We start from the raw sequence: 25,279 nt of genomic DNA, 5'->3' as shown, positions 1-25,279 counted from the left end.
TTTAAGTACTCCAGCCCCATTCTCCTCCCCATCTGCCCTTTCTCCCTAGGTAGTTTCAGGCATTCCCACTCCTTTAAATATCACCTCTAAAGTGATGCTTTCTGGACTTTTATGTCTAGCCCAGACCTCTCCAATGACCTTCCCACTTCTAGTATCTCCAACTCCATGTTTGGCGTCTCAAATGTGGCATGTCCAAAAGGAAATGCTTGGTTTTCCATCCCAATCCTGGTCCTCAGCCAGTCCCAATCCATCAGTATATTACCCGTGATTCCTGCTCCAAAATACATTTCAGGGGACTTCCCTGGTGGTACAGTGGTTAAGACTTCTCACTTCCAATGCAGGGGGCGCTGGTTCAGTCTCGGGTGCAGCCAAGCAATGTATATATTTATTTCAGATCTGTGCAGCTCTCTCTAATCTCCTGCTTGATTGGCTTCAAGCCGAACCATCTATCCTCAGGGCTGGGATTTGGGAGAGGCAAGCGAGCAAGCGAAGTGCCTGGGGCGCATTATTGAAGAAGGCCCCCAGAGAGTAACTCATTTATGCATCTTAATCCTGGCCCTGTCTAACCTTATCTCCTCCTGTTCACTCCCCCCAGCCCGCCCCCTCCTCCACCCACACTGGAATTCTTCCCGTTCCTCCCTTGAAAATACTATGCTCTTTTTGACCTCAGGGACTTTGCACCTTTGCCCGGTACACCCTTCTTTCTGATCCTTACAGGGCTGTCTCCTTCCCATCCTCCTGACCCTGATTAAATTTCACCCCCTCAGGAAGCCTTCCTTGACCATTCTAACTAAAATAAACACTCCATCCCCAAATTAATCCCTATTCAAGCCTACTTAATCCACCATAATAGATATCACAATCTGTAATTATTTTTCTATTTATCTGCTTATTTATTTAATTCCTCTGTCTCCCACTTAAAATGAGCTCCGTGAGGTCAGTACCCACCCATGTCTGTCAGTAAACCACTGAATCCCCATGGCTGGCCTGCATATGTTATTAGATGAATGAATGATGATGGATGATGAATGAACATATGAACGAACCACGTTCACCTCCCAGAAATTCACCTTACAAAGATAACTTCATAGAGATAATGTTTCTGGAAAGCGTATCAGTCATAAAGTGAGGAACTGCATCGTTTATAAATTAAGATCCTAGGAATTAGACTCTGGGTTCAAATCCCAGCTCCACAACTTACCAGCTCCATGACCTTGGACAGGATGCTTAATAAACGAAACTAAAACTAAAGTTAATTCTTATAAGATACTTGTCTATGAACACTTGGGGGACACAGCTTGAAACACCATTTTTCATACATAAAGATGATTCATTATCAGGAATGCAATTCAGTCCTCTTTAGTAAAGGTTTCCAGGGCCACCTATTTTGTGCCAGTCTCATGCTAGGCACTGGCTAAACAAATATGAATTAGACAGTTCCTGTCCCCCAGGAGCCACAGGGCGTTGCCATGTCACAGTTATTAGAGTCCACTGTATACACGGCACTTGGCATCATTTAACGTATGAACCGCACTGCCCCATCCACCTTTGTGATTGAAAACATGGTTGGCCAGGCTGTGGCTCTGCACTGGGGCCACAGAACATCTTCCTTCTCTGTGGGAATCTCCCTGGCCTGATCTGAATAATGCTGAGAGCTCTATAGGCAGATTTTGTCTCATGGCATTGCTCAACCTGTATCACTAACTTCTGAAATAGTCCATTTCCAAGCCATCTCTACACACATTTCTACCCCACCCTACTTCCCATCACTTGGCAAACTGAGACTTAACCTTCAGGGAAACAGCTCTGATGACTCCTCCTCTAGGAAGCCATTCCCAGTCTCTGAAGGCTGGGTTGAGTGCCCCTGTGTGCACTCCCTTCCCAAGCAATGTTACCCCTGCTACGGTTGGTCCTTCCATTGAATTGTTATCTATCTCCTCATTGGACTATGAGCTCCTTGAAAGCAGGTGGTGCATCTTATTCATGTCAGAATACCTAGTGCCTGGCACCTACTAGATACTCCATAAAATGATAATAAATAAATGAGATTTCTGTTTTCATGGTCCAGAAGCTTTGTAGAGTTGAAGCAAGGGCAGAAGCAAGACGATGCGGGTGGAGGACAAAGGAGAATGCCCATACTGCTATGCACCAGCCATGCAATAGATTTCCAAGATGTTCATGGAAATGTGGCATAAAGGCAGTTTAAAAAATGTCCTGTGTTGGGACATTTTGCCAAAAGATTAAAATACGGGGATGGATTTAAAAAGGGGAGGGGGAGGTAAGGGGAGAAAAAGCCACTTATGTGTAGTCCAGGCTAAAATACGTCCTTCCCTTTCCCTTAAGTCAGTTTCAAACTGCAGGTCAAGACCATGTATGCAATGTAAAATAATTTAACGGCCTACAATCATCATTTTAAAAATATAAGCAGAATAGAATAGGACAGAATAGAAAATAGCAGAGTGTATCACCTGTAGTGAGGGTAAATATTATTTCACAAAACTTGAGATATGTGTGTATAGATCATGATGTAATACAGATTTCTTACTGTGAGTTCTGATCAGTGAAAATTGGGAAGCTGCTGCTTAGGTGATAGGACTCTAGTTGGAGCCATGCAGCTAAAGAAGCAGCAGGGCTTCCCCGGAAGAGAACTCCAAGGAAGAGAAGAAACAGGGGAATCTCACCACTAAGGGGCAGACTCTGGAGGAAAGATGAAGGCTGTGGAGGGTGAGCAAGCCTTTGTTGCAGACCCATGGGAGCGGGGGGAGAGTTAGGAACGGCTGCTGGAGACTGCAGTTCTCCATAATTTGGGAGCTAGTCCACCACCATCTTACCTTGCAGTGTCCCTACTAGCCCAGTACTAAATCCCGAAATGGTATCACTAAGCAGCCATTCCTTGATCCGGTATTTGGGGAGCCAGTCCAAGATGGGCAGGAGAGTCTTCAGCACACCAAGGGTTCTCTTTCTTGAACAACTGTCAAAAGGCAAGAAAACTGGACTTCCAATCCAATCTGCGTCACAGCCCACTGCAAATCACAAAGTTTTGAACTGAACTCTGCTAATGTTTCTAACTATTTAGAAAAAAGGATAGAAACTGCATGGAAAATACTAACAGTGAAGTGCTTACCATGTCTTTGGCAAGAACTCTATTTACCCTTTTAAATGCACTGTACTAGAAAACACAGGATTAAGTGTTCCCTCCCCTCTCCCACCTTCTTAATCCTCTGAGAAAATATCCCTAAGCAAGAACCCATTTTCTGGTCCAGCCCCAGATTGATCAATGTAGGGTCTTTAAATGGAGATTAATTTTTGGACTTCTAACCCAGGCACTTTCTTCTTTTTCTCTTTTTCTTTCAAGAAACATAAACAAACTCTATATATTTTGGCAATAGGAGCTTGGAGCCAGTTTTTACAACCCTTAACATGATGAATCTATATCTTTCTGCACCTTGCTATCTAGTTTTTAAAATTCAACAACCTATAGGTAAAAGAAGAAACATATTAAAAGTAGGTGAACACTATTTGACTCCTGATTCAAATAAATTATTTTAAAAATTATATTTATGAGACAATTTGAAATTTTGGACTTAATTTTTTATATTAAGGAATTTTTAAATTTTTGTGTGTGATAATGGAATTGTGGTTGTATTTTTTGAGTGTCCCTAAAGATATATACAGACAAAATAAAAAACAAAAAAACAAAAAGAAACACCATATGGGACTTATATTAAAAAAAAAAAGTCGAGCGGGGCAAGTATGTGGTGAAACAAGATTAACTTTGAGGTGATCATCTTTGAAGCTGGGTGATGGGTAAAAACATGGGAGGGGGTTCATTACACTACTATGCCTACTTTTGAATGTGTTTGAAATGTTTTATAATAAAAGATTTTTTAACAGAAAGAAAATCTAGCAGCGCTGATAGTTCCCTTTTTGTTTGTGATATCTACTTACGGGTGTCCCGTTTGGGTTTAGAGATTGATGGAGGTTCTTCTCGGGGGGCCCTACTGCCTGACAGTGGACAGCTTGGAGCACAACGCGCTCCGTGTTCTCGCCTTCACTTCGTGTCTCTGAGTGGCATCCGTCCTAGATGAGTTTGGGGCTTTCAAGGATTCTTGGTCAGGTGACGGGTTACCCATCACCTCTCTATAATCGAGCACCTTGCTCTCCCTCTCTCCTCAGCCTAGCCTTCACGAGAAGGCCGTAGGGACCCTCTGTACCCCAAGGCGCACTCCAGGTGCCCTCAAGAGAGGAAAAGGAGATGCGGCTCCCCGAACACACCCTCTCCAAAGATGAGTTTCCGAGACTAGGGTCGATTCGGGCCGAGAAGGATAGAGCCACTCTCCCACCGGGAAGGCCAGAGTCCGTGAGCTGACCGAAGCCGGGTCGACCCTGCAGGGCGGCGCAGCATCCCACACTCCGCCGCCGGGCACGCCCGCGGGTCGGCGCGCCCGGATTCCCGGCTTCACTGAGCCCCGCGCCCCGCCCGCCGCGGCTGCTACCTGCAGCCCTTGGCCAGGCTCTCCCGCAGCGTCTTGCGCTCCTGCAGGCGCCGCTCGTACTGCTGCTGGAAGGCGAGCTCGCTGTAGACCGGCCGCGACACCACGTAGCTGCAGCTGTACTCGGGGAGCGGCGGCGGCTCCAACCTGCCGCCCGGCGCTGCCATGACCTGCGAGGCGGAGGACGACGAGGAGGGAGGAGATGGAACGAGGGAAGAGAAGAGGAGGTGAAGACCGCCCGTTAGCCGCCCCCGGCCGGCCCCACCTGTTGCAGCCGATCCCCGAGACCCTGGTCCGCGCGCTGCCGCCCCCTGCGCCCGGGCCCGCCGTCCCCGGGCGCGCACCTGCAGCCTGCAGGGGGCCCTGAGGACCTCTGGGTCCCGAGCCTGCACCTGCCGCCTGGCGCAACCGGACTTTAATAAGAGAGTGAGCCCGGCGCTGGGGGGCGGCGGGAGCCCGACCCAGTCCCCTCAGATGGGCAGCCAGGGCGCTGTCCGCGTCCTGAAATCTCCCGAAACCCGGGCTGGGGCCCGCGGCGCGCAGGGGGCAGGAAGGGGGACCCTGTGAACGTCCCTCTCTCCCCGCATCCAACCCAGGGCGCAGCACCAGGCGCGCCCTGGGAAAGAAGCACAACCCCCGGGGCCGGGCGTGGAACCCTCAGGCCATGCTCCCCGGGTCCCGAGGCTGCGCGCGCGCTGCAGGCAAATTCCAGCAGCCGGGCGCGCTCTCCCGGGGACAGAACTTTGGGCGGGTGAGCAGGTCTCACCCCTCGGCCTGTTTTCCTAGCTTCCTTCTCGCACTCAGCTTCTCAGAAAGAAGGCTGTACCGTCCCCTGCCCGGCGGCTCTGTGTCACCCCACCCCCTCCACTAGTCCCATACCCAACCAGCGGTGCCTCCCCGGGAGTTAAGCCAGGGCGGGGTGGGGTGCGCTGCATCTTCAGCGACGATCTCACCTGCTTCGGCTCAAGTCCGGCCCGGAATGCCCCCGGGACAGCCGTTCCGCCGCCTTTATAGCGCTCGCAGAAGGCAGTGAGACGTTTTATTTATGGAGCAACAGAGACACCTTAGTCCAAAAGAGGGACACACAGGCAGCGGTCTTTTCCCCACCTATCCTACCGGGAAAAAAAAAAAATCCTACCCCTCCCGAATTCTTTCCCTTTCCCGAACCAGGAAGGCTAAGAATCTTACTGGCTGTCACCCAGGGGCCACCCGAATCCTCACTCGCGCCCTAATTACTAACGTGGGTTACGAGGTCAGGGGCGAAAAGCCCCTGGGGAGTTTGTTACGGAGAGCAGAGCCCAGCGTGGAAGAAGAGGTCAGCTATTGCAGGGAACGCTGGCCTTGACCCCTAGGTTGTATGAATCCGGAAGCTCCAAGGTCTGGCACGCAGCTCTCACACCAGGTGGAGAGGAGGAAAGGAGCAGTGGCCAGTTTTGCATTTAATAAGACTTTGGATTTCTAGAAAGTCTTTCTTTAGAAGTACCCAGTGGGTGGTGGTTATAGAGAGTTCATAATTTACTCGTAAATGTTAGATACGAACTTTTCTGTGTTTGTGTGTATTTCACTTCACAATCAAAATCAAGTGCCCAGGTGGCCCCTTTTCTTACCTGACTGACTCTGGTTCTTTTGATGTTTCTTCTCGTTCATCTGAACAGTCAAGGAGGGAATAAACTGGACTAAACAGGAATCAAGACTAGAAGAGAGAGAGTGGGGAGTCTGATGTATCCTACTTAATCAGTGTTTTGTCTTCTGCTGGGATGAATCTTGCTAAAACTGACTAATACGGGTTAAGATGAAGGGAAGGAGAGTTTGGTAAACAGGAAGATTCTCTCCTGATTATCAGTAAATGCAGAACAGCCTCTAAAATATGGACCTTCTGGACACCAGCCTTCAGTTACCCAGCTGGAAAATTCAGACAATGACCATTCTATAAGCAACAGGAAACAGAATCCTCACAGGAGAACCCTAGTGTAAATGCCCTGAAATTGTATTCAACATGGTGTGGTGAACATGTGTGTGTTTTTCTGAGGGATGAATGAGTCAACAGCTTTCAACAGATCTTCCAAAGCTTACTTGACCATTATTAAGGTTAAGAACCCTTGAAGAAAGGACCTGAAAAGAAATCCAAGGACTTCCCTCGCCGTCCCTTGCTTAAGACTGTGCTTTCAATGCAGGGGACATGGGTTCGATCCCTGGTTGGGGAATTAAGATCCCACATGCTGTGCAGCCAAAAAAAAAAAATCCAGGTCATGAAGTTTAGAACTTTTATCCATCTGCAGAGGAGAATACATACATATATATATATGTGTAGTTCATATGTAGTTCTAGAGACATTTTTAGTTATCATACTGGGGGGATGCTACTGAGATGTAGTGGAAAGAGGCCAGGGATGCTACTAAACAACCTACAATGAAGTTTTCAGTCCCTCTAAGTTTCTGTATGTTATTCGAATGTACATTTATTAATAAGTTGTTATGTGTACTAAATATATGCGTCTCTCTCCATATATACAGTACCCTGAAATAGAGGCAAGTTTTTTAAAGTAGATTCTGAATGTCCCCACTTATCACACCCCCACACACACCTTCAACGTCCAGTTAAAACACTGTCTCAAGCATGAACAGTGCTTGAGTCTCTCAGAATTAATCCAGTTACTTCTCTGGATTGTCTTGGCACCTTATCTGGGCCTCTCTCTCTTTAAGACACCTCTCACTATCTACCTTAGTATCATAATTTGATTTACATACAGGTCTTATCTCCCTCACTAGACAAAAACTTCTTGAGGGCAAGCACAATGTCTCCCTCCAGTCATTATTTCCTTCTATAATGTTTTCTAAAAAGATATAGCTATAGCCCAAACATAGTTTTTTTTAAAAAAACTAAAAATTATGCTGTATATTGGTCTACAACTTTTTTTTTTTTCAGTTAAGGCTATGTTAGGAATATTTTTCCAGGTGAATATATATGGATTTTTCTTAACTTTTTAAATAGCTGCCTAAGATTTCATACTATAACTCAGTTCCACGGTAACTCACCTAGACGATTCACAATTCTTTACTGATTTAATTTGGAGGCATTCTGTGCAAATATAATCTGTTTCTCATTCTGATAGGCATTTCTGCTCCCTGTCACTTGCTATTTTGAACATTTTTAGTCTAGTCCAGTCAGCTCTGTGGACCACTTTGTATCACAACTTGGTGATCATATGGTGATGGTAGCAATTCAAAGGAACAGGGAGTGGGTTAGAGGTCTCAGAAGGACAGAGGAGAAAAGAAGCTATCAAATAACACTAGGAGTCAATGGTGTAACTTCCCCTGGAGAATAGACAGAATTCTTTGAACTGCATCTTTCTAGATAAGGATTCGGTTTAACAATTATCGCATTATAATAAGACTTACATGTACCTGGATGAATATATTGCCTTTTTTTTTTCTTTCTGTTAAATGTATTTTCTTTTTCTTTCTTTTTTTTTTTTTTTTTTTGCGGTACGCGGGCATCTCACTGTTGTGGCCTCTCCCGTTGCAGAGCACAGGCTCCGGACGCTCAGGCTCAGCGGCCATGGCTCACGGGCCCAGCTTTTCCGCGGCATGTGGGATCTTCCCGGACCAGGGCACGAACCCGCGTCCCCTGCATCGGCAGGCGGACTCTCAACCACTGCGCCACCAGGGAAGCCCTAAATGCTTTTTCTACTGAAGAAATAAATGGTGCATGGACAGAATGGCATCTCCCTTACAGGTTTCTATAAAAGTATAGAACTGCTTTTCTCACTAGTCTGAATTTGGCCATCCTTTAAAAATAGAAACGAGTAGGAGGTGATAACAGCTGACTCTCCCCACCCAATTTACTTGTTATATTAAACACCTCAAATTACTCACTTTAGAAATCAAGCTTCACCTGTTTCACATAGAGGTGGGTGGTTCTTATTTACCAGAATTTAATCATTTCCAGGACTTCTTTCCAAAGAGATAGATGTGTCACTTCAAAAAGAAATGTCAGACAATATTATTGTTACCTTCCAGCACTTATTTAGCAGTTAATGCTGATTAAAATGCATTTCCTTATTTATATCCTTTAGGCATTTGGAGTGTAAGACAAAGTCCACTATTAGATCTGCACACTCACTTATTTGTTCATTCATTCATTCACTCATTCATTCATTCATTCAAGGACTTATTAAGAATTTATGAGTGTTGGCCATGATACAGTGATGAACAAAGAAGCATGAACCCTGGTCTCATACCTGTAGGTGCAGCAAACATTCACTACATGGTCACAAGTTGTATATTATATTTCACCGATTCTAAAATGCAGATTTTTCACATTTTATCAGGACTCATAATTGATGGTGTGTTATATTTCAATTGGCAGCATTTTTTTCTTTCTTAGTGTGGTTCATAAAATAATTGTGAGTTTTACAATTAATGGCATAATAGAATTGATGAAATATGAATATATATAAAATCATAAGTGTAGCTATATATTTGAGTGATTTCGTGTGTTACAAGAATGATTTAATTGAGTCCTCTGTTTATTTAAATTGAGAGAATTCAGTCTTGCTACCTTCTTCTGGTCTAGAGGGCAAATTTTACTTAGTTTCTTTTTCGTCTTTTTTTTTTTTTCCAACTTAAAAATTTCTCTAATCAGTAGAATTGCAAAATAACAGAAATATGCAAATAATGCCCAAAAAGTCTGTTTTTAAAAGCAACCTAGATTCTGATTTTTATCATTTTCTACCTTTGAACTGTAATGTTTGTACCTTATTTCTTGCTTTTTTTTTTTTAAATGTAGAATTGAATTGAATCACTTCTGTTTGGAGGCAGCATTTGACTCACTGTTAACATTTCAAACAGAAACACTGTCTACTTTTCACGTTGACATTGATGAAAAACCAATTGCCAGGGAAAGTCATTTTCCCTGGGAATTTCAACTCTGATCTGTGAGCTTTATTTTTATTATGTTTGTTAATTTTCTCAAGACAATAGATGCTAAGTTTCTGCCATATTTAAACAAAAAGATAACTTTAACTTTCTCTTTTTCTGATCTCTCCTCTGAAAACTGATTTGGCTTATTTTCAGTAAGCATACAGTTTTGTACTCTATTGTTTTTCCCCCCTCTCCAGATATAAGATCTGCTCCTTAAAGACAGAAATAATATGTTATATGTCTCTTATGGTATTAAAAAATTAAATATGTCTGTAGTGAACAAGTTGGAAAATATATTAAAATTGAAATAGCAATCATTTCTTATCACCCACATAATCTCTGCTAAGCTTTTTGCTTATTTCCTTCTTGTTTTTTTTTTTCTATGCACACAAATGTATATATTTCAAGCAAGGAAGAGTATAATGCTAGTCTTGTTTTGCAACTCTACACAATACCTTGGCAAATTATGACAATGTAATAGATACTGGAGAAATACTTGTCAAATTATTGATTGCTTTATCATTTAATGATGGGATCTTGAGAAATCATTGCCTCTTGAGGAATGAAACTTGTTTTAAAAGATGAGAATTTATTCTTTTTTAAGAAAATCACTAAACAAAAGAATTCTTTCCAAACATGTGTGGCAGTCCATTACAATTTCAGGCAACTTTCAGTGTCAATAAATATTCATTTTTATATAGTATAATTCAGTAAATGTTTCAGATAGTAGAGGAAAAACCACATTCTTTAATATAAATCCAAATTTGATATTGTCTTAGTAAAATTATCTCTCATGAGATAAATGAAATAATGGCACTTTTTTAAGGCAAATTGTAATTTGAGGGCCCACCCAACTATCTTATTACTTAAATGTATTTAACTTTAAAAAAAATTTTTAAGGTCTTTTTTTTTCCCTTTTTTTAAAACATTGAAGTATAGTTGATTTACAATGCTGTGTTAGTTTCAGGTATACAGCAAGGTGATTCAGTTATATATATATATATATATATATATATATATATATATATATGTACTTTTTCAGATTCTTTTCCCATATAGGTTGTTCCAAATATTGAATATAGCTCCCTGTGCTATATAGTACGCCCTTGTTGGTTATCTATTTTATATATAATGCTGTGTATATGTTAATCCCAAACTCCTAATTTATCCCTCTCCCTACCTTTTCCCCTTTGGTAACCATAAGTTTGTCTTCTATGTCTGTGAGCCTATTTCTGTTTTGTAAATAAGTTCATTTGTATCATATTTTAGATTTCACATATAAGTGATATATGATATTTGTCTTTCTCTGACTTACTTCACTTAGTATGGTAATCTCTAGGTCCATCCATGTTGCTGCAAATGGCATTATTTTATTCCTTTTATGGCTAATATTCCATTTTATATACATATACAACAGCTTCTTTATCTGATGTATTTAACTTTTAAAGTTATCTTTGTACACCTATTCCATGAACATGGTTTGTCAATAGAGGGAGAAAAGGGAAACTTGAGAGATGTTTCAAGTAAACACTGCTGTGCTATGTTATCCTGAGTTGGATGTTTTTGTTTTGTTTTATTTTGTTTAACATTTATTTATTTATCTGGCTGTGCCGGGTCTTAGTTGCAGCATGTGCGATCATCTTTGCCTCATGTGGGATCTAGTTCCCTGACCAGGGATCAAACCTGGGGCCACTGCATTGGGAGTACAGAGTTTTAGCCACTGGACCACCAGGGAAGTCCCCTGAGTTGGATGTTTAAGTATTCCATCCATTCGTTCATCCATATGTACATCAATATATTTATTTATTTATTCGGTGAGTACTTATTGAGCCCCCTACTTGTGTCAGACACCATCTTAGGTCTTGGGGTTACAGCATTGAACAAGTCTGACAAAGTTCCTGCCATCTAAGTGTTATCGAACCAAACTTGGGTCAGCTCACCTGCTCACAGTAAAGCCAATCTTCTGATGCGGGTTGTGGTGAAGGGAAGTGCAGTGTTTATTGCAGGGCACAAAGCAAGGAGTCCAGGCAGCTAGAGCTAAAAAGGCCTGAACTCCCTGAAGGCTTTCAGAGAAAGCATTTTAGAAAGAGGGTAAGGGAGGGGCGTTGTGGGGTATGTGATCACCTTATGGACATTCTTCTGATTGGTTGGTGGTGAGTCAACACCATCAACCTTCTGGTTCCAACGGGTCTGAGGTCTATGTGCTTGTGGGCAGCATACAGTTAACTTCTTCTGCCTGGTGGGGGTTTCAGTATCTGCGAAACAGCTCAAAGGACGTGCCTCAGAATATTATCTATAGTCCTTGAGGAGGAACTAAAGGTCCTTGACTTTGTTTAATGGCTAACCTATTATTATTTTGTCTTGTATGACTGTTCTCCTTTCTTTCTGCATTTTCTCACTTCTCTGATTAAATTTATTCTTTGATTAAAGTTTTTCTACAGACAAAAGGCAGGCAGAGGACATAGGTGTGCGTGGGGGGTGTCTGTTCTGGGAAGGTCCCATAGGGTCCTGATCAGTTACAAAAGGACTTATAGTCTAGTGGGGGGCAGTGATATACACAAATAACTAAATCAGATAATATCCTGTGATGATAAACTGAGAAACAGAATGATGTCAGGTAGAATTACCGGGGTGGGGGGGGCAATAACAGCAGGGAGAGAGGGAGGAAGGCTTTAAATAGGGTGGTCAGGGAAGACCTCTCTTTTTCCAAGGAGCTGACATTGTAAGAGAAATCTGTGAGAAGGAGACTGGCCTTCTGGAAGAGGGAACAGCAAATGCAAAAACCCTGAGTCAGGAAGGAGTTTGATGTGCTTCAAAAACTGAAAGGAAGGCAGTGTGGTTGAAATCCAGATAAGGCAGATCTGGAGATACCAGATTGAGAGACCTCAGCAGCATGTGGCAATTACAACCTGACATTTAGGGGAGAGGATGGACAGATAAAACATGGCCAGTACACAGTCCCTGAGAGGTCACTGGAGGAGCGGGAGGAGACTTTCTTCCTCTATAAAATGCAGATAATCCTTGAGCTCAGGTGGAGAGGAAAAAAAAAATCTAAAATACTTTGAATGCTTTGGAGAACTAGTCTCTGAATAAAATGTTTTTGGTAGCTATGTTTTTTAATGACACATGTCAAGTAAAGGAAAAAAATCTTATTATTTAAAATGTATCCTCTTGTTTCTAATTATTGCATGTGTGATTAATAATTTTACTTTTTTTGGTACTGGTAGTGCCTTATACTCAGTATAAGTAGTCAAGGTAACTCCTGTAGATCTGAGCAGAAATTGATCCAGGCAATCACACTAGACCCTTTTGGTGGAAAACAACCGCATATCATCTGAGGCCATTTATTTTTCTTTTGCGAGGGCTGGCTGACAGCTACTTTGCTTTATAAACAATAAGCTTTTGGGGAATTCCCTGGTTGTCCAGTGGTTAGGACTCCATGCTTCCACTGCAGGAGGCACAGGTTCGATCCCTGGTCAGGGAACTAAGATCCCACAAGCCGTGCGGCCAAAAAAAGAATGTGCTTTTTAAATTTGTTCATACCACCTCTATTGAACTACAAATTAGTAGCAACACAATTAATCCTAGAATCTACTGTCAAATTCTTCATTTAAAAATTAATCTTAAATATCAACAGAGAGAAAGCTATCAAGGGTCAGACAGGTTGATGAGGAGAGAGAAAAGAGGGAAGGATGAAGCTGAGGGAGGCTGAAGAGAAAGAATCAAAGGACTGGGACAGGGAGAGAGACCAAGAGGGAGACTCATGGCATTTTTTTCCACTGGATGTGCCATATTGCCCAGGGCGGTCCGATTTGAAAACTCAACTGCTTTTGAGCATAAGTATTACCTTGCAGTGGATATTCTTATTCCCATTATATGGATGAGGAGATACACACAGATAGGTTAAGTAATTTGCCCAGGGTCACACAGTCTGGCTGAGCCGGAATCTGAACCCAAGCAATTTGACTCCTTAAGCCCACTCTCGTAACTTCTGTGAGAGTACCCGGGGCTTTAGTAACAACAGCTCACCTCCCCCCAACCATAGCATAGAATTTCTACTTGTGTCTTAGTGCCCCAGCCCAGGCTTCATGTTCCCTCTGCTAAGTTTCAGCTTCTAATTCTCCTCTTTTGATATAATATTTAGAAGTATGATATACACAGACAATGGGATACCATGGGACACTAACAAAGTAGATCAATGTATATGAACATGGAAAGAAACCCATAGTGTATTATAGATGAAAAAAGACAAGGTGCAAAAAAATGTGTAGAGTATGCTCATATTTGCATAAATGAAGGGGATATACATTTGCATATGATCTTAATCAGAGTCCTAGGTAGAGAGATAACACATTGAGATAGAGTTAATGAAGGCACTGTTTACAAAAGTGCGGCAGGCTCAAGGAAAACCAATAAGGTTTGGTGAAGCCCCTTGGGGCTGGCTGAAGGGAGGTGTCAAAGGTCCCAAGAAAAGAGCAGTCATCAGTCCTAGCCTAAGGGGGTGGGGGGAGGGAGCTGGTACCAGGACCCAGTGTGTGGTTGGAGACGGCTTCCAGACAGTAACTGGGCCTTCAGTACAGGAATGGGGCCTGCTAGTTCCAAGCCCAAGGAGGAAGGAACTGGGGGAATAAGTACCTCTACTTCTCCCCCGCCATCTGATGTCCTGCTGGTAAGTATTTTCCCACCCTCCCTTCCTCCATTGCCAAAGATCTACTGGAAGAAGCCAGAGGGCTGAGAAGCCTGTTGGCATTACCTGTAAGGTTAGTATTCAGGGCACAGAGCAGAGTAGAGAAAGCTGCAGAGTGGACAGGAAGGGGACAGTGGAGACTCTCTACATAGAGGCATAGAGTATTTCTGGATAAATTCACAAGACACTAGGTTCTGACGGAAGAAAGGGGTTTTATTTTGTTTTTTTTTTGTCTTATCGCTTGGCTTGTGGGATCTTAGTTTCCAGACCAGGGATCGAGTCTGGGCCCTGGCAGTGCTGAGTCCTCAATACTGGACCACCAGAGAATTCCCTCAAGGGACTTTTTTAAAAATATACTTTATTTTTAGAGCTATTTTATTTTATTTTATTTATTGTTATTTTTGGCCGCACCACAAGGCAGGCAGAACTTCCCCACCAGGCATCAAACCTGTGTCCCCTGCAGTGGAAGCGCAGAGTGTTAATCACTGGACCACCAGAGAAGTCCCACCGCAGTTTTAGATTTACAGAAAATTTGAGGAGATAATATGAAGAGCTCCCATATTAACATCTTAAATTTGTATGATATATTTGCCACAATTAAAAAGCCAATATAGGGACTTCCTGGTGGTCCAGTGGTTAAGACTCCATGCTTCCAATGCAGGGGGCACAGGTTAGATCCTTGGTCAGGGAACTAAGATCCTACATGCCCTGCGGTGTGGCCAAAAAATAAAACTTAAAAAAAACAAACAAAAAAAGAGAAGCCAATATTGATATGTTATTATTAACTAAAGTCAATAGTTTGTTCAGATTTCCTTAGTTTTTACCTAATACCTTTTTTCTGTTCCAGGATACTACATTACATTTAGTCGTCATGTTTCCTTAAGCTCCTCTTGAAACAAAGCAGGACACTGTGGGGCCCTCCCAGGTACAAAAAGCACCTCTGTGTCCCCCATTTCTTCTTTGTAGATAAAGACTTTGGTCTCCTAGGCCTTCCCTGAGTTCCAAAGAGCAGACTCAAGCAGTTACTACTTAGGGAAGGGAGGGAATACAGAAAGAAAGAAAAAGTAGGCAAGAAACAATAGTTCAAGGATAAAACAGAGTCCTAGATCCTCCTCAAGGGATATGCACAACAATTTAATGCACATCTTTGAGCTGTCATGCAGAAACTAAGACCACCCTCCAACTCCACCCACCCCCCAGGTGAAGAATGGTGACTACATGGGGACCCCAGACTGGTTTGAACCATAAAGTTGATGATTAAGATTCCTGAAACACCTTCGTGTTACCTCACCACCAACCAATCAGAAGAAAGTCATGCACCCCGCATCTCTCTAGCCAAATGTTGATTTAAAAAAAAACCCTTCCCGTAGGGAATTTGGGTCTTTTGAGCACAAACCACCCATTCTCCTTGCTTGGTGCCCTGCAAATAAATGCTATACTTTCCTTCACTACAACCTGGTGTCAGGAGATTGGCTTTGTTGCACAGCAAGTGAACCCAAGTTCCCTTTGGTAATACTCTTGGTTGTGATGGTTTCCCAGCCTTCCCTTGTTTTTGGTGACCTTGACAGTCACCAAAACTTGGCCAGTCACTGGCCAAGTATTTTGTAGGATGCCCCTCTATTGGAATTTGTCTGTTTTTTCTCATACTTTGACTGGTGATATGTTTTTGGGGGGAGGAAAACCACAGAGGCAAAGAGTCATTTTCATTACATATCAAGGATACATAGTATCAACATGACTTATTGTTGATATTGACTTTGAGCACCTGGCTGAGGTAGGGTTTTTTAGGTTTCTTCACTATAAAGTGACTCTCCCTCATCCCCATCCCCCTTTCTATGCTGTACTCTTTGAAAAAATTCACTGCATGAAGCCCACACTTAAGGAGAAGGAAGTTAAACTCCACCTCCTTGAGGACAGGGTATCTACATAAATTTCTTGGAATTCTTCTGCAAGGGAGATTTGTCTTCTCCCTTCCCCATTTATTCATTTATTCAATCATTTCTTTAGGGCACTATGGAATCATGAGTATTTATTTTATACTTTGCATTATAACCCGATACTACTTTATTTTGTTGATCACATTGTTCTAGCTTGGACATTGGGAGCTCTTTCAATTGGCTCCTGTGCCCCTTTGAAATGCCCCATCAATGTAGGGTGGTTTTGTTTTTTGTTTTTGGAGCATTCCCTTACTTTCTGGCACTACAAGATGTTCCAGGCTTATCTTATATATTTTCTGTGTCAGTCCTGAAATCAGCCATTTCTCCAAGGAACCCTGGTTCCTTTTATTGGGAAATGGTGTTAGAAACCAAGATGCAGGCCAATAGGTGTGCTCTTTGCTACTGGAATGCCATTGCTTATAGGCCCTCTCAGCTGACATAACAAAGAAATATATGTGTGTATATTATGAAATAACATTATATATTATGAAATATATTATGTATATAAACTTATATATAGTATTTTTATATGAAACCATCTGTATCTCTGTTAAGCTAATGTAAGTTCATACTAATGAAGAGATTTACTTTTATTGTACAGTATTTTGCACGATAAGCTTATTTTCTTTTTCGCTAGGTCCATATTTTAAGTTTTTCAATCATTTAAAAAGACATAATATGGTAATTCCCTGGTGGTCCAGTAGTTAGGACTCTACTCTTCCATTGCAGGGGTCATGGGTTCAATCCCTGGTTGGGGAACTAAGATCCCACAAACCATGCGGTGTGGCCAAATAATAATAATAATAATATGCTTGAAGTTTCCTAGTGATAAGATAAATTGTGTATATGTCTATCTTAATAGTTGTGGATTACTAGATGCAAAACAAAAAGTTCTATTGGAAGGGTCTGTATAATCAAAATTTTGTGAATCAAGCTTTTAAAAATATATTAGAACTAGGTGATTAAAATAACTTATGTGAGTTTTTCTTTTGTAAAGTAAAGAATGATCCCCTTTTTATCCATACGTTGCATGAGGACCTCCATGCAGTCAAAATGGAATTAATTATCTTCTTTCAACCTCATTCTTGAACCTGTTCCTCTTTCAGCATCTTCCATCTTGGTGGATGGCATCTCATCCATCCAGCTGCCCAAAGAAGAAACTTAGGAGCCATCCTGGATTCCTTCTTCTTTGTTACTTTTGATGTCATTCTACTGTCAAGTCTACCTTTTTTTAAAAAATTATTTATTTATTATTTTTGGCTGCGTCAGGTCTTAGTTGCAGCACGTGGGATCTTTCATTGCGGCGCACGGGCTTCTCTCTAGTTGTGAGGTGAGGGCTCCAAAGCATGAGGGCTCATGAGTTGCCCTGCGACATGTGGGATCTTAGCTCCCCAACCAGGGATTGAACCAGTGTTCCCTGCATTGCAAGACTGATTCTTAACAACTGGAAAACCAGGGAAGTCCCCATCAAGTCTACTTTTTGAATTACTCTCCAGCTCCTCTGCTTCTCTCTATCTCCACTGCTACTGCCTGGGCTTAGGCCAGGATTACCCCCAAGGCAATAGCCTCCTATCAGGTCTCCCTGTTTCTCTTCTTGCTCTTCTCAAAAGTCATTCTCCAAAACAGCCAAAAACAGTTTTAGAAATGCAAATCCAGTCAGGTCCATCCTTAGCTAAAGTCTTCTAAAATGACTCCCCATTGCCATTAGCCCTCTCCTTTTATACACCCACGGTACTCAGCTCTCTTTTATCTCTGGGCTTAGAGGCCTGCTTCTTCCTCTGCTTGGAATTCCTTCCCCCTTTGGCCATCCCTAGCTTCTGCCTTGGTTTAGCTGTCCCTTTCATGGATCCTTCCCTAAGAGCCAAAAGCAAGGTTAGATGTTCTTCCTGCATAGGTCCTTAGCAGTCTTACCACACTGAAGGGTACTTATCTGAATTCACTATTAGACTCTAAACTCCCTGAAGGTAAGGACTTTATCCAGAGTGTAGTGGAGTCAGATTGTCTGAGTTTCATCCCTGACTCTGTCGTTTTCTACCTTTGTGACGTTGGACAGTTATTTAGCTTCCCCTTGATTGAATCTCATAGTTTAAAAAATAAGGTTATGTGAGAATATTACCTAATTCATAATATTAGTGTGAGAATTAAATGCAGTGCTTGGCACATAGTGAGCACGTGATAAACGTCAGGTCTTATAATTGAGTTTTGGAGCCTTGGGGAGCAGTTTCAGTTAGATCTTGGTATATTTTGAGCTTCATTTCAAAAAAAGGTACATGAGTGTATGTATATGTTATTTGATGTTGCCAGGAATAGCTAATTTTATCTGTCAAAAATTTCTTCCTAGCACACTCTTTTGAGTCACGGATTTTGGCTTTTAAGTAAGCTAAAGGTTGTTAATTGGGAGAATGGCCAGAAAAACTTACCCACGGCTTTTGAATCACACGTTGAGCAAACTTGGCATCACAAGCGTCAAGCTGCCTTCTGTTTCTGATCACTTTTCTTTCTAATTTAGTTTCTCCCACCAAAAGGGATTATAATTGATTTTCACTGCAGAGTCCATGGAAGATGTCACAAGATGTAAAGGCAATTATTTTCGAGTAGATGAAACCCATATTTGCTGAACGTCGCTGTTGGCTTCATCCCAAATGTTAAGCAGTGGCAATACTTCCCTAGATTGAGAGGATGTGCCATGGGTCTGGAGGAACTGCACACATCTTGGCTGAGAGAAAGCTTTCTTCTCCCATACACCTCTGAAATTCTTTTAAAAAAAAAAGTGGCAGCATCTTATTTATGAAAATCTCTCCAAGAGCATACAGGTCAGTGGTCTGGGCCACGAAGGCTTTGAATCCAAATCCTGTCTCAAGATAGATTTCCCTCAGAGAACTGCACTTCTTTTTCCTATACTCTGAATTTTCTTTTCTTCCCTCTTTTCATTTCCCAGCATTTATCCCTTCCCTCCCTTTATTCTAACCTTAAGAGAACAACCTCCCTCCTCTTGAGTTTCCATATTCTACTCATCTGATCATGCTTCTTTTTTTTAATTTTTAAATTTATTCCACTCATGCTTCTTATCATCTTCTAAGCCTAGGCATTTGTCTCTGCTTTGAAATTCCTATAAAAAGAAAGGAATCTGGAAGTGAGTTTTCGTCAACACTAAAGCCAATATCTTGTAAAATAATGAACATTTACAAAAAGAGTAAAACTGCAAGCAGAGAAAAGAACAATGCTGTTCAACCCTTCTCTCTGTCTATCTGAAATCGACACATCAAGCTTTTGCTCATCAACTTGCTCTAGGAAGTCTCTCAGCCTCTCCCTTGGATTGAACACTCCTTCTTGGAGATCTTACTGTATTTTTATTTCTACCACACATTTGACATCATCTGTAGTTGTGCCAGTTCCTTCTGTGTTTGTGTTAACTCCCAATAGAAATAAGTTTCTTGAGGGCTGAACCTTATCTCTATGACTCTGGGAAGTTTCCTAACCTGTCTCACAAGCATGTGGAAGTAATAATCTTTCATCACATTGTTGTGATGGTTAAATACAAGAGAACTTTCTGGACCACGATAGTTCATTCCCTTCTCTTTCCTCTGTTGTTTTATGGTCCCCTCCATGGTGCTCATGCTGGAGGGGACACACAGCACTGATTCAGAGTATGGGGTCTGGGTTTGAGACCCTGCTCTGCCATTCCCTGAGAAATTCAGTAGATATACTTAACCTCTCCAAGACTCATTTTCCTTGTCTGCAAACTGGGGATAATAAAACTATTAACTTCATAGTATTCCTGCAATAATTAAATGAAGAGTGGGTAAAGCAATGAGAACTCAGCATACGGTGAGTACTCACCCAGTGTTGGCTGTTATTATTATCATAATGCTCAGTGTAGATTTGGTGCCTAAAAAAAATACTTAAAATAAACTGGGAAAAAATTCATAGCACTGTCCTTTTAATAAGCAGATCAGCAGAGGTAACACTGGTCACCGTTTTCTACCCAATGGCTGTCTTCTTTTCTATTTAGGTTGCCAATTTACTTTACACCTGGACCTTGTAAACCATTTGCTGGATCAGTTCAAACTGCCTTCATGTAATAAAAATCAAAAATTGTTTGGAAGACAAAAGCCAGAAGGAATTAGTAAGTGGAATTATAATCAAATAGGAAAGGTGTTTAACAGAGGGTGAATGAGAGATTCCCACCGGTATACATCTTCTTTAAAATCTTAATTAGAGTTCTGGAAAAGGCAAAGTCATATGCTAATGTAATGTTAACCTAATTACACTAGGAACAAATGGAGATGCTAATACGGGCTGAGGACCAATATAAAGAAATCTAAATAAGGCTTTCTTTCTTCCAAAGAGCTCGTAATGTATTATTCTTTCTTTAAATTAATTTTTATTGGAGTACATTTGATTTACAGTGTTGTATAGTTTCTGCTGTGCAGCAAAGTGAAACAGTTATATACATATATCCACTCTTTTTTAGATTCTATTCCCATATAGGTCATTACAGAGTATTGAGTAGAGTTCCTTGCGCTATACAGTACGTCCTTATTAGTCATGTATTTTATATATAGTAGTGGGCGTATGTCAATCCCAAAGGGCTCATAATGTATTATAAACCTCTCATTCACCTGAACAGTACTTCCAGAAAAGTGAAATAGATTCTTAGCTTAGCAATGTTGTTTTCTTTAAAATTTTTTAAAAATTTTAATTTTATCAATGTTATGGTTTCAGGAATCGACTACTTCTACAAGGGTGAATAAGAACAGCAGCCCCTTCCCCCAGCTTCCCCTTCCCAGAGACAACCACTTTTAAATCCTTTAGCTGATTCTTTGATAGGTATTTCCATATCTCTAAATAATATTCATGCATTTTGGGTTTTTTGTTTTTTGTTTTCAGTTTTCTCACTCTGTGAGGTGAGAGTTTAACTCTCTTTCCTGTGTCCCCACCGCTGCCAAACCATACACACTCCCCCTTTCTCCATCTCCCAATCCAGGGGCCGAATTTTGGTTAGATTAAGAGTGAGGATTCCCATTGTTATAGTTCTGTTTTCTATTCAGAATGGAGCTGTATGGTAAGCAGCTATTACTTTTTAATTTCCTGGACTTTTTTTTTTTCATGTTCTTTTGAGTTTTGATTGTCTTGGGGGTTTTTTGGGTTTTTTCTCTTGTGTTATTTGCTTAGTTTCCCATGACCACTGAAACTTATCTCTATGTAACCTCAAACCTTCCTCCAGCATAATCGAAATCTCTTTTCCATATGTTCCTTATGTCCAGTTCATTCACGTGAGGAATGTGATTAGCTACGTCTTCTTGGTTTTTTTGTTTGTTTTGGTTTTTGTTTTTGCGGTACGCGGGCCTCTCACTGTTGTGGCCTCTCCCGTTGTGGAGCACAGGCTCCAGACGCGCAAACTCAGTGGTCATGGTTCACGGGCCCAGCCGCTCCGCGGCATGTGGGATCTTCGCGGACCGGGGCACGAACCCATGTCCCCTGCATCGGCAGGCGGACTCTCAACCACTGCGCCACCAGGGAAGCCCAGCTACGTCTTCTTGTAAAAGCCTCTCCCAGAGTGGTCTGAGCCGCTTCGCGGCTAAGAATCTCCCTTTACCATCCTCCTGTTGGTCCCCCTCTGTCTCTGCCCACGCGGATCTCCATTTTCCTGGCTCCTGGCTTCCTCCTTCTCCGTTTACTCATCCTTTAGGTGGAACACATCCTCTACCTGCAGCTCCCTGAGGAGGTGTGTGTGGCAGGTAAAAGTTTTGAGAACTTGCGAGCCTGAAAATGTCTTTATTCTTCCCTCATACTTGATTTATAACTTGATTGAGTACACAATTCCGGGTTGGAAATAATTTCCTCTCAGACTTTTGAAAGCCTTGCTCCATTGTCTTCCACCTTTCAGATTTCCTTTTGAGAAATCTGAACTCATTCAGATTCCCTTCACCTTTGTGTTGTGCTTTCTCACTGGAAACCTCGAGAATCTTCTCTTTGAACCCAGGTAATTTATGTGAGTTTATTTTCAGACACTGTGCTGGGGATTTGATTGGGCCCTCCTTCTAGTTTTTCCTAAGGGCTCATTTTTGTTTTCTGAAAAAAAATTTTTTTTATAGCTTCCAGTTCTGATTTCATGGGTGTGTTGAAATAAGAATCCACGGTTTCTCTGAAGACATTAAGAGTTGTTATTTTTCACTGTACTTTTCCTCCTCCAGCACACTTTGTTTTTTCTACATTCTTTTTTTTCCAGTTTGTTTTTTGGTCTCTATTTTTTCATATTAGAACTTTTTCTCAGGTCTCCTCAGGCTTGACTGCCTGCTTGTATTTAAAAGGAGGGGACCTCAAGAGCTGCCTGGAAGCTCTGGGTGAGAGGGTGAGGTGTCCTGTAAGGAGAGCTGGCCGGGAACTCCTGATTTCAACACCCATGGCTGTGTCAGAAGGTCTTTTCTCTTGGGTCTGAGAGATCCCCGCCTAGAAGACTTGTTTGGTCTTCTGCCTGGAAATGAGGGACTGGCTGCCGTCATGGTGGGTTGAGGAAGAAGTTCTGTAATTAGTATGATACGTCATTTACTTAACTCACCTGTTTTCTGTTCCGGAAAAAGACCTGCTTTACCAGCTCTTCAGAGAGATGAACTGTCGCTGCTAGGGTGAGGGAGGGCGGTCACCGAGCACTGCAGGAAGACAGGGGCGTCTAGGGATCTGCTTTTCAAACAGCATTTCAACCAAGCCGCCTCATTTCCGCACTCCTTTGCCGGAAGTAGCTGGTGCCACCACTTCCGGAGCCTCAGTTATTTGGTCCTTTAAATGGACTTTGTTCTTGACTTGCCCTTCCTGGAGGAAGTAGAATTCATTCTTCCTCAGTTCCACCAAGTCAGTACCACTTGTTCACCTGCTTTGCAGCTTCTAGAACTTTGGTGCTGTTTCTTCTCATACTCACTTTATCCTTATAGGTTTATGCCTTTAAAAACTCCCTTTAGTTTTAGTGCAATTTAGGAGAGAGTAAAAAGGTGTGTTCAATCAGCTATCTTTTTGCAATTTTGTTTTCTTTGGGTGAAAATCCTACATCTGATATCTTTAAGTGTTGGCAGAGTTTTGCAGCTGCCTTCATTTGGAAAAACCACAGGCAGCAGGCTCTGGGCATGCTCAGCTTGGAATACCTGCTCCCTTTCAGTTCTGAAATGTACAGTCATGCTTTGGATTCCCTCACAGATGGACTATTAATAATAAAAATTCTCCAGGGACTATATTCAGTATTTTGTAATGACCTCTAAGGGAAAAGAATCTGGAAAAAAAGATATGTATGTATAATTGAATCACTTTGCTGTACCCACCTCTAAGTAACACAACATTGTAAATCACCTATACTTCACTTTAAATAAAATAAAATTCCCTCTATTACCGCCCCACCCTGCAAATTCTCCAAACGGAGAACTAATAAAATGTTATAGGAATCCGATTGCAAAAAGCATTTTCAAAAGTACTTGGCATTCAAGTAGCTTCTTCACTGTGGTAGACGGAACAATGGTCTCCCCAAAGGTGACCATATTCTAATCCCCAGAAACTGTTAAGTGTTTTGTTTCTTTTTGTTTTTTAAAATATTTATTTATTTATTTTGGCTGTACCGGGTCCTAGCTGTGAACTCTTAGTTGTTACCACTAGACCACCAGGAAAGTTCCTGTTAAGTGTGTTAACTCACGTGGCAAAGAGGAATTAAGGTAGCAGGTGGAATTAAATATCAAAAGCAATGGTAGCAAATCAATCGTCTTTAAGATAAAGAGATTATCCTGGCTTCTCTGGGTGGACACAATGTAATCACAAGGGTCCTTAATGTGAAAGAGGGAAGCAGAAGACCAATGTCAGAGTGTGATGAGAAGGACTCCACTGGCCATTGCTGGCTCTGAGGATACAATGCAGCCAGAGGAATGCAGAGCTGGAAAAGGTGGGGAAACAGACCCTCCTCTAGGGCCTCCGGAAGAAACAAGCCCTGCCAACACTCGGATTTTAGCCCCATCACACTCATTTCAGACTTCTAACCTCCAGAATTGTAAGAGAACACATTTGTGTTGTTGTGAGCCACATTTGTGGTAATGTGTTACAGCAGCAATAGGAAACTAATATACTTACCATGAAATAAAAACGTGATTGTGATGCATGTTCCGTTAGATTTTGAAAAAGTTTTCAGCATGTTGATTACATTAACTTTGCCCTCCTATTTCTTCCCTAGAGGCAGATTTATATGGAGTTAAGGAGTCCCTTAGAAGAAAGGGATCTGGGTCTCCAAGTCTCTAGCAATTTGTTGTCATTTCTGTTCTTATTCTGAAGAAATTCTCATGTTCAAACCTAATTTTGCTTTGGTAATTTTATATTATTTTTCTTACAGAGATCTCTACAAATTTTATCTAGTAACCCCCCTCCACTGCAAACTGTAGATCTGCCCCTGCCCTTGCCTCTTTTATTTTTCAAAGAGTTAGAAACATCACACACATACACAGCCACACATACACAAGTGTGTATATATCTTTAATCATAGGGAAAGGAAAAATAAGAGTTGCAGTAAAGGTTCAAGTGGCTAATGAAACACCCCAGACACAGGCCCTTCCACAACATCAAATCTGCCAATGAGGTTTGAAGAGAAATATGTTACTGGCCTGGAAAAGGGACTAATTAATATCTTAAGAAAGTTGGTCAAAATGGTAGTTGATTCTGTCATAATCTTAAAACAACAGGACATACCCTAAAGACGAGGAATGGGAAGAATCATCTGAAGAGAATCTGATGCATTAGAATTGAATTCAATCCAAATAAACAAACATTTATTGCATTCCTATGCAAATTAGATGCTGGGCTTTGCCTGGGGCTGGAGGAGAGGTGTCATGGGAATGACAGCCTAGAGTTGTCAGAAAAAGTCATCCAAAACTGCCTCATTGTACATTTTCATTATGTAGAACTAGGGGGTCCATTTTTAAAACATATAAATTCTCCTTTCAGATTATATTTTTTTCTCTTCCTTTCTCTTTCTTGAAGGCAATTTACCATTGGGTACCAGTTTTTGTATAAAGTTCAGAGTTGCTTTCTGCCAGACAAAGTGTTTTACCTCATTTAATCCTCTCAGCAAGTCCCTGAGGTAGTCTTACTGACACTTTAAAAATGAAGAAACTAGGACTCAAAGTGGGATTTGATTCCAGGTGGTCTGTGCATATAAACCACGATGCTCTACCGCTTGTAGAGCATCTTCTGCCAATAAAGGTTCTCATTAAA

At 41.7% G+C, this 25,279-nt stretch overlaps 1 protein-coding gene across 1 annotated transcript in view; it reads right to left on the bottom strand.

Annotated features, from left to right (window-relative positions):
• The window catches only part of SLC26A4 (solute carrier family 26 member 4), a 50,970-nt gene extending 46,229 nt beyond the window's left edge, over positions 1 to 4,741 (bottom strand). The window contains exons 1-2 of the mRNA XM_030761470.2: positions 4,497 to 4,741; positions 2,832 to 2,971 (exon numbers count right to left, since the gene is read on the bottom strand). Coding sequence (XP_030617330.1) covers positions 2,832 to 2,971; positions 4,497 to 4,660 — 304 coding nt within the window. The 5' untranslated portion in view covers positions 4,661 to 4,741. The remainder of the gene's footprint in view (positions 1 to 2,831; positions 2,972 to 4,496) is intronic.
• Positions 4,742 to 25,279: the final 20,538 nt, after the last annotated feature.

The sequence above is a fragment of the Delphinapterus leucas genome, chromosome 9 (genome assembly GCF_059928025.1).
Source record: "Delphinapterus leucas isolate spDelLeu-1000000601 "Yukka" chromosome 9, BTC_Dleu_Yukka2, whole genome shotgun sequence".
Taxonomy (NCBI): Eukaryota; Metazoa; Chordata; class Mammalia; order Artiodactyla; family Monodontidae; genus Delphinapterus; species Delphinapterus leucas.
This window is presented reverse-complemented; position numbering and strand designations above follow the sequence as displayed.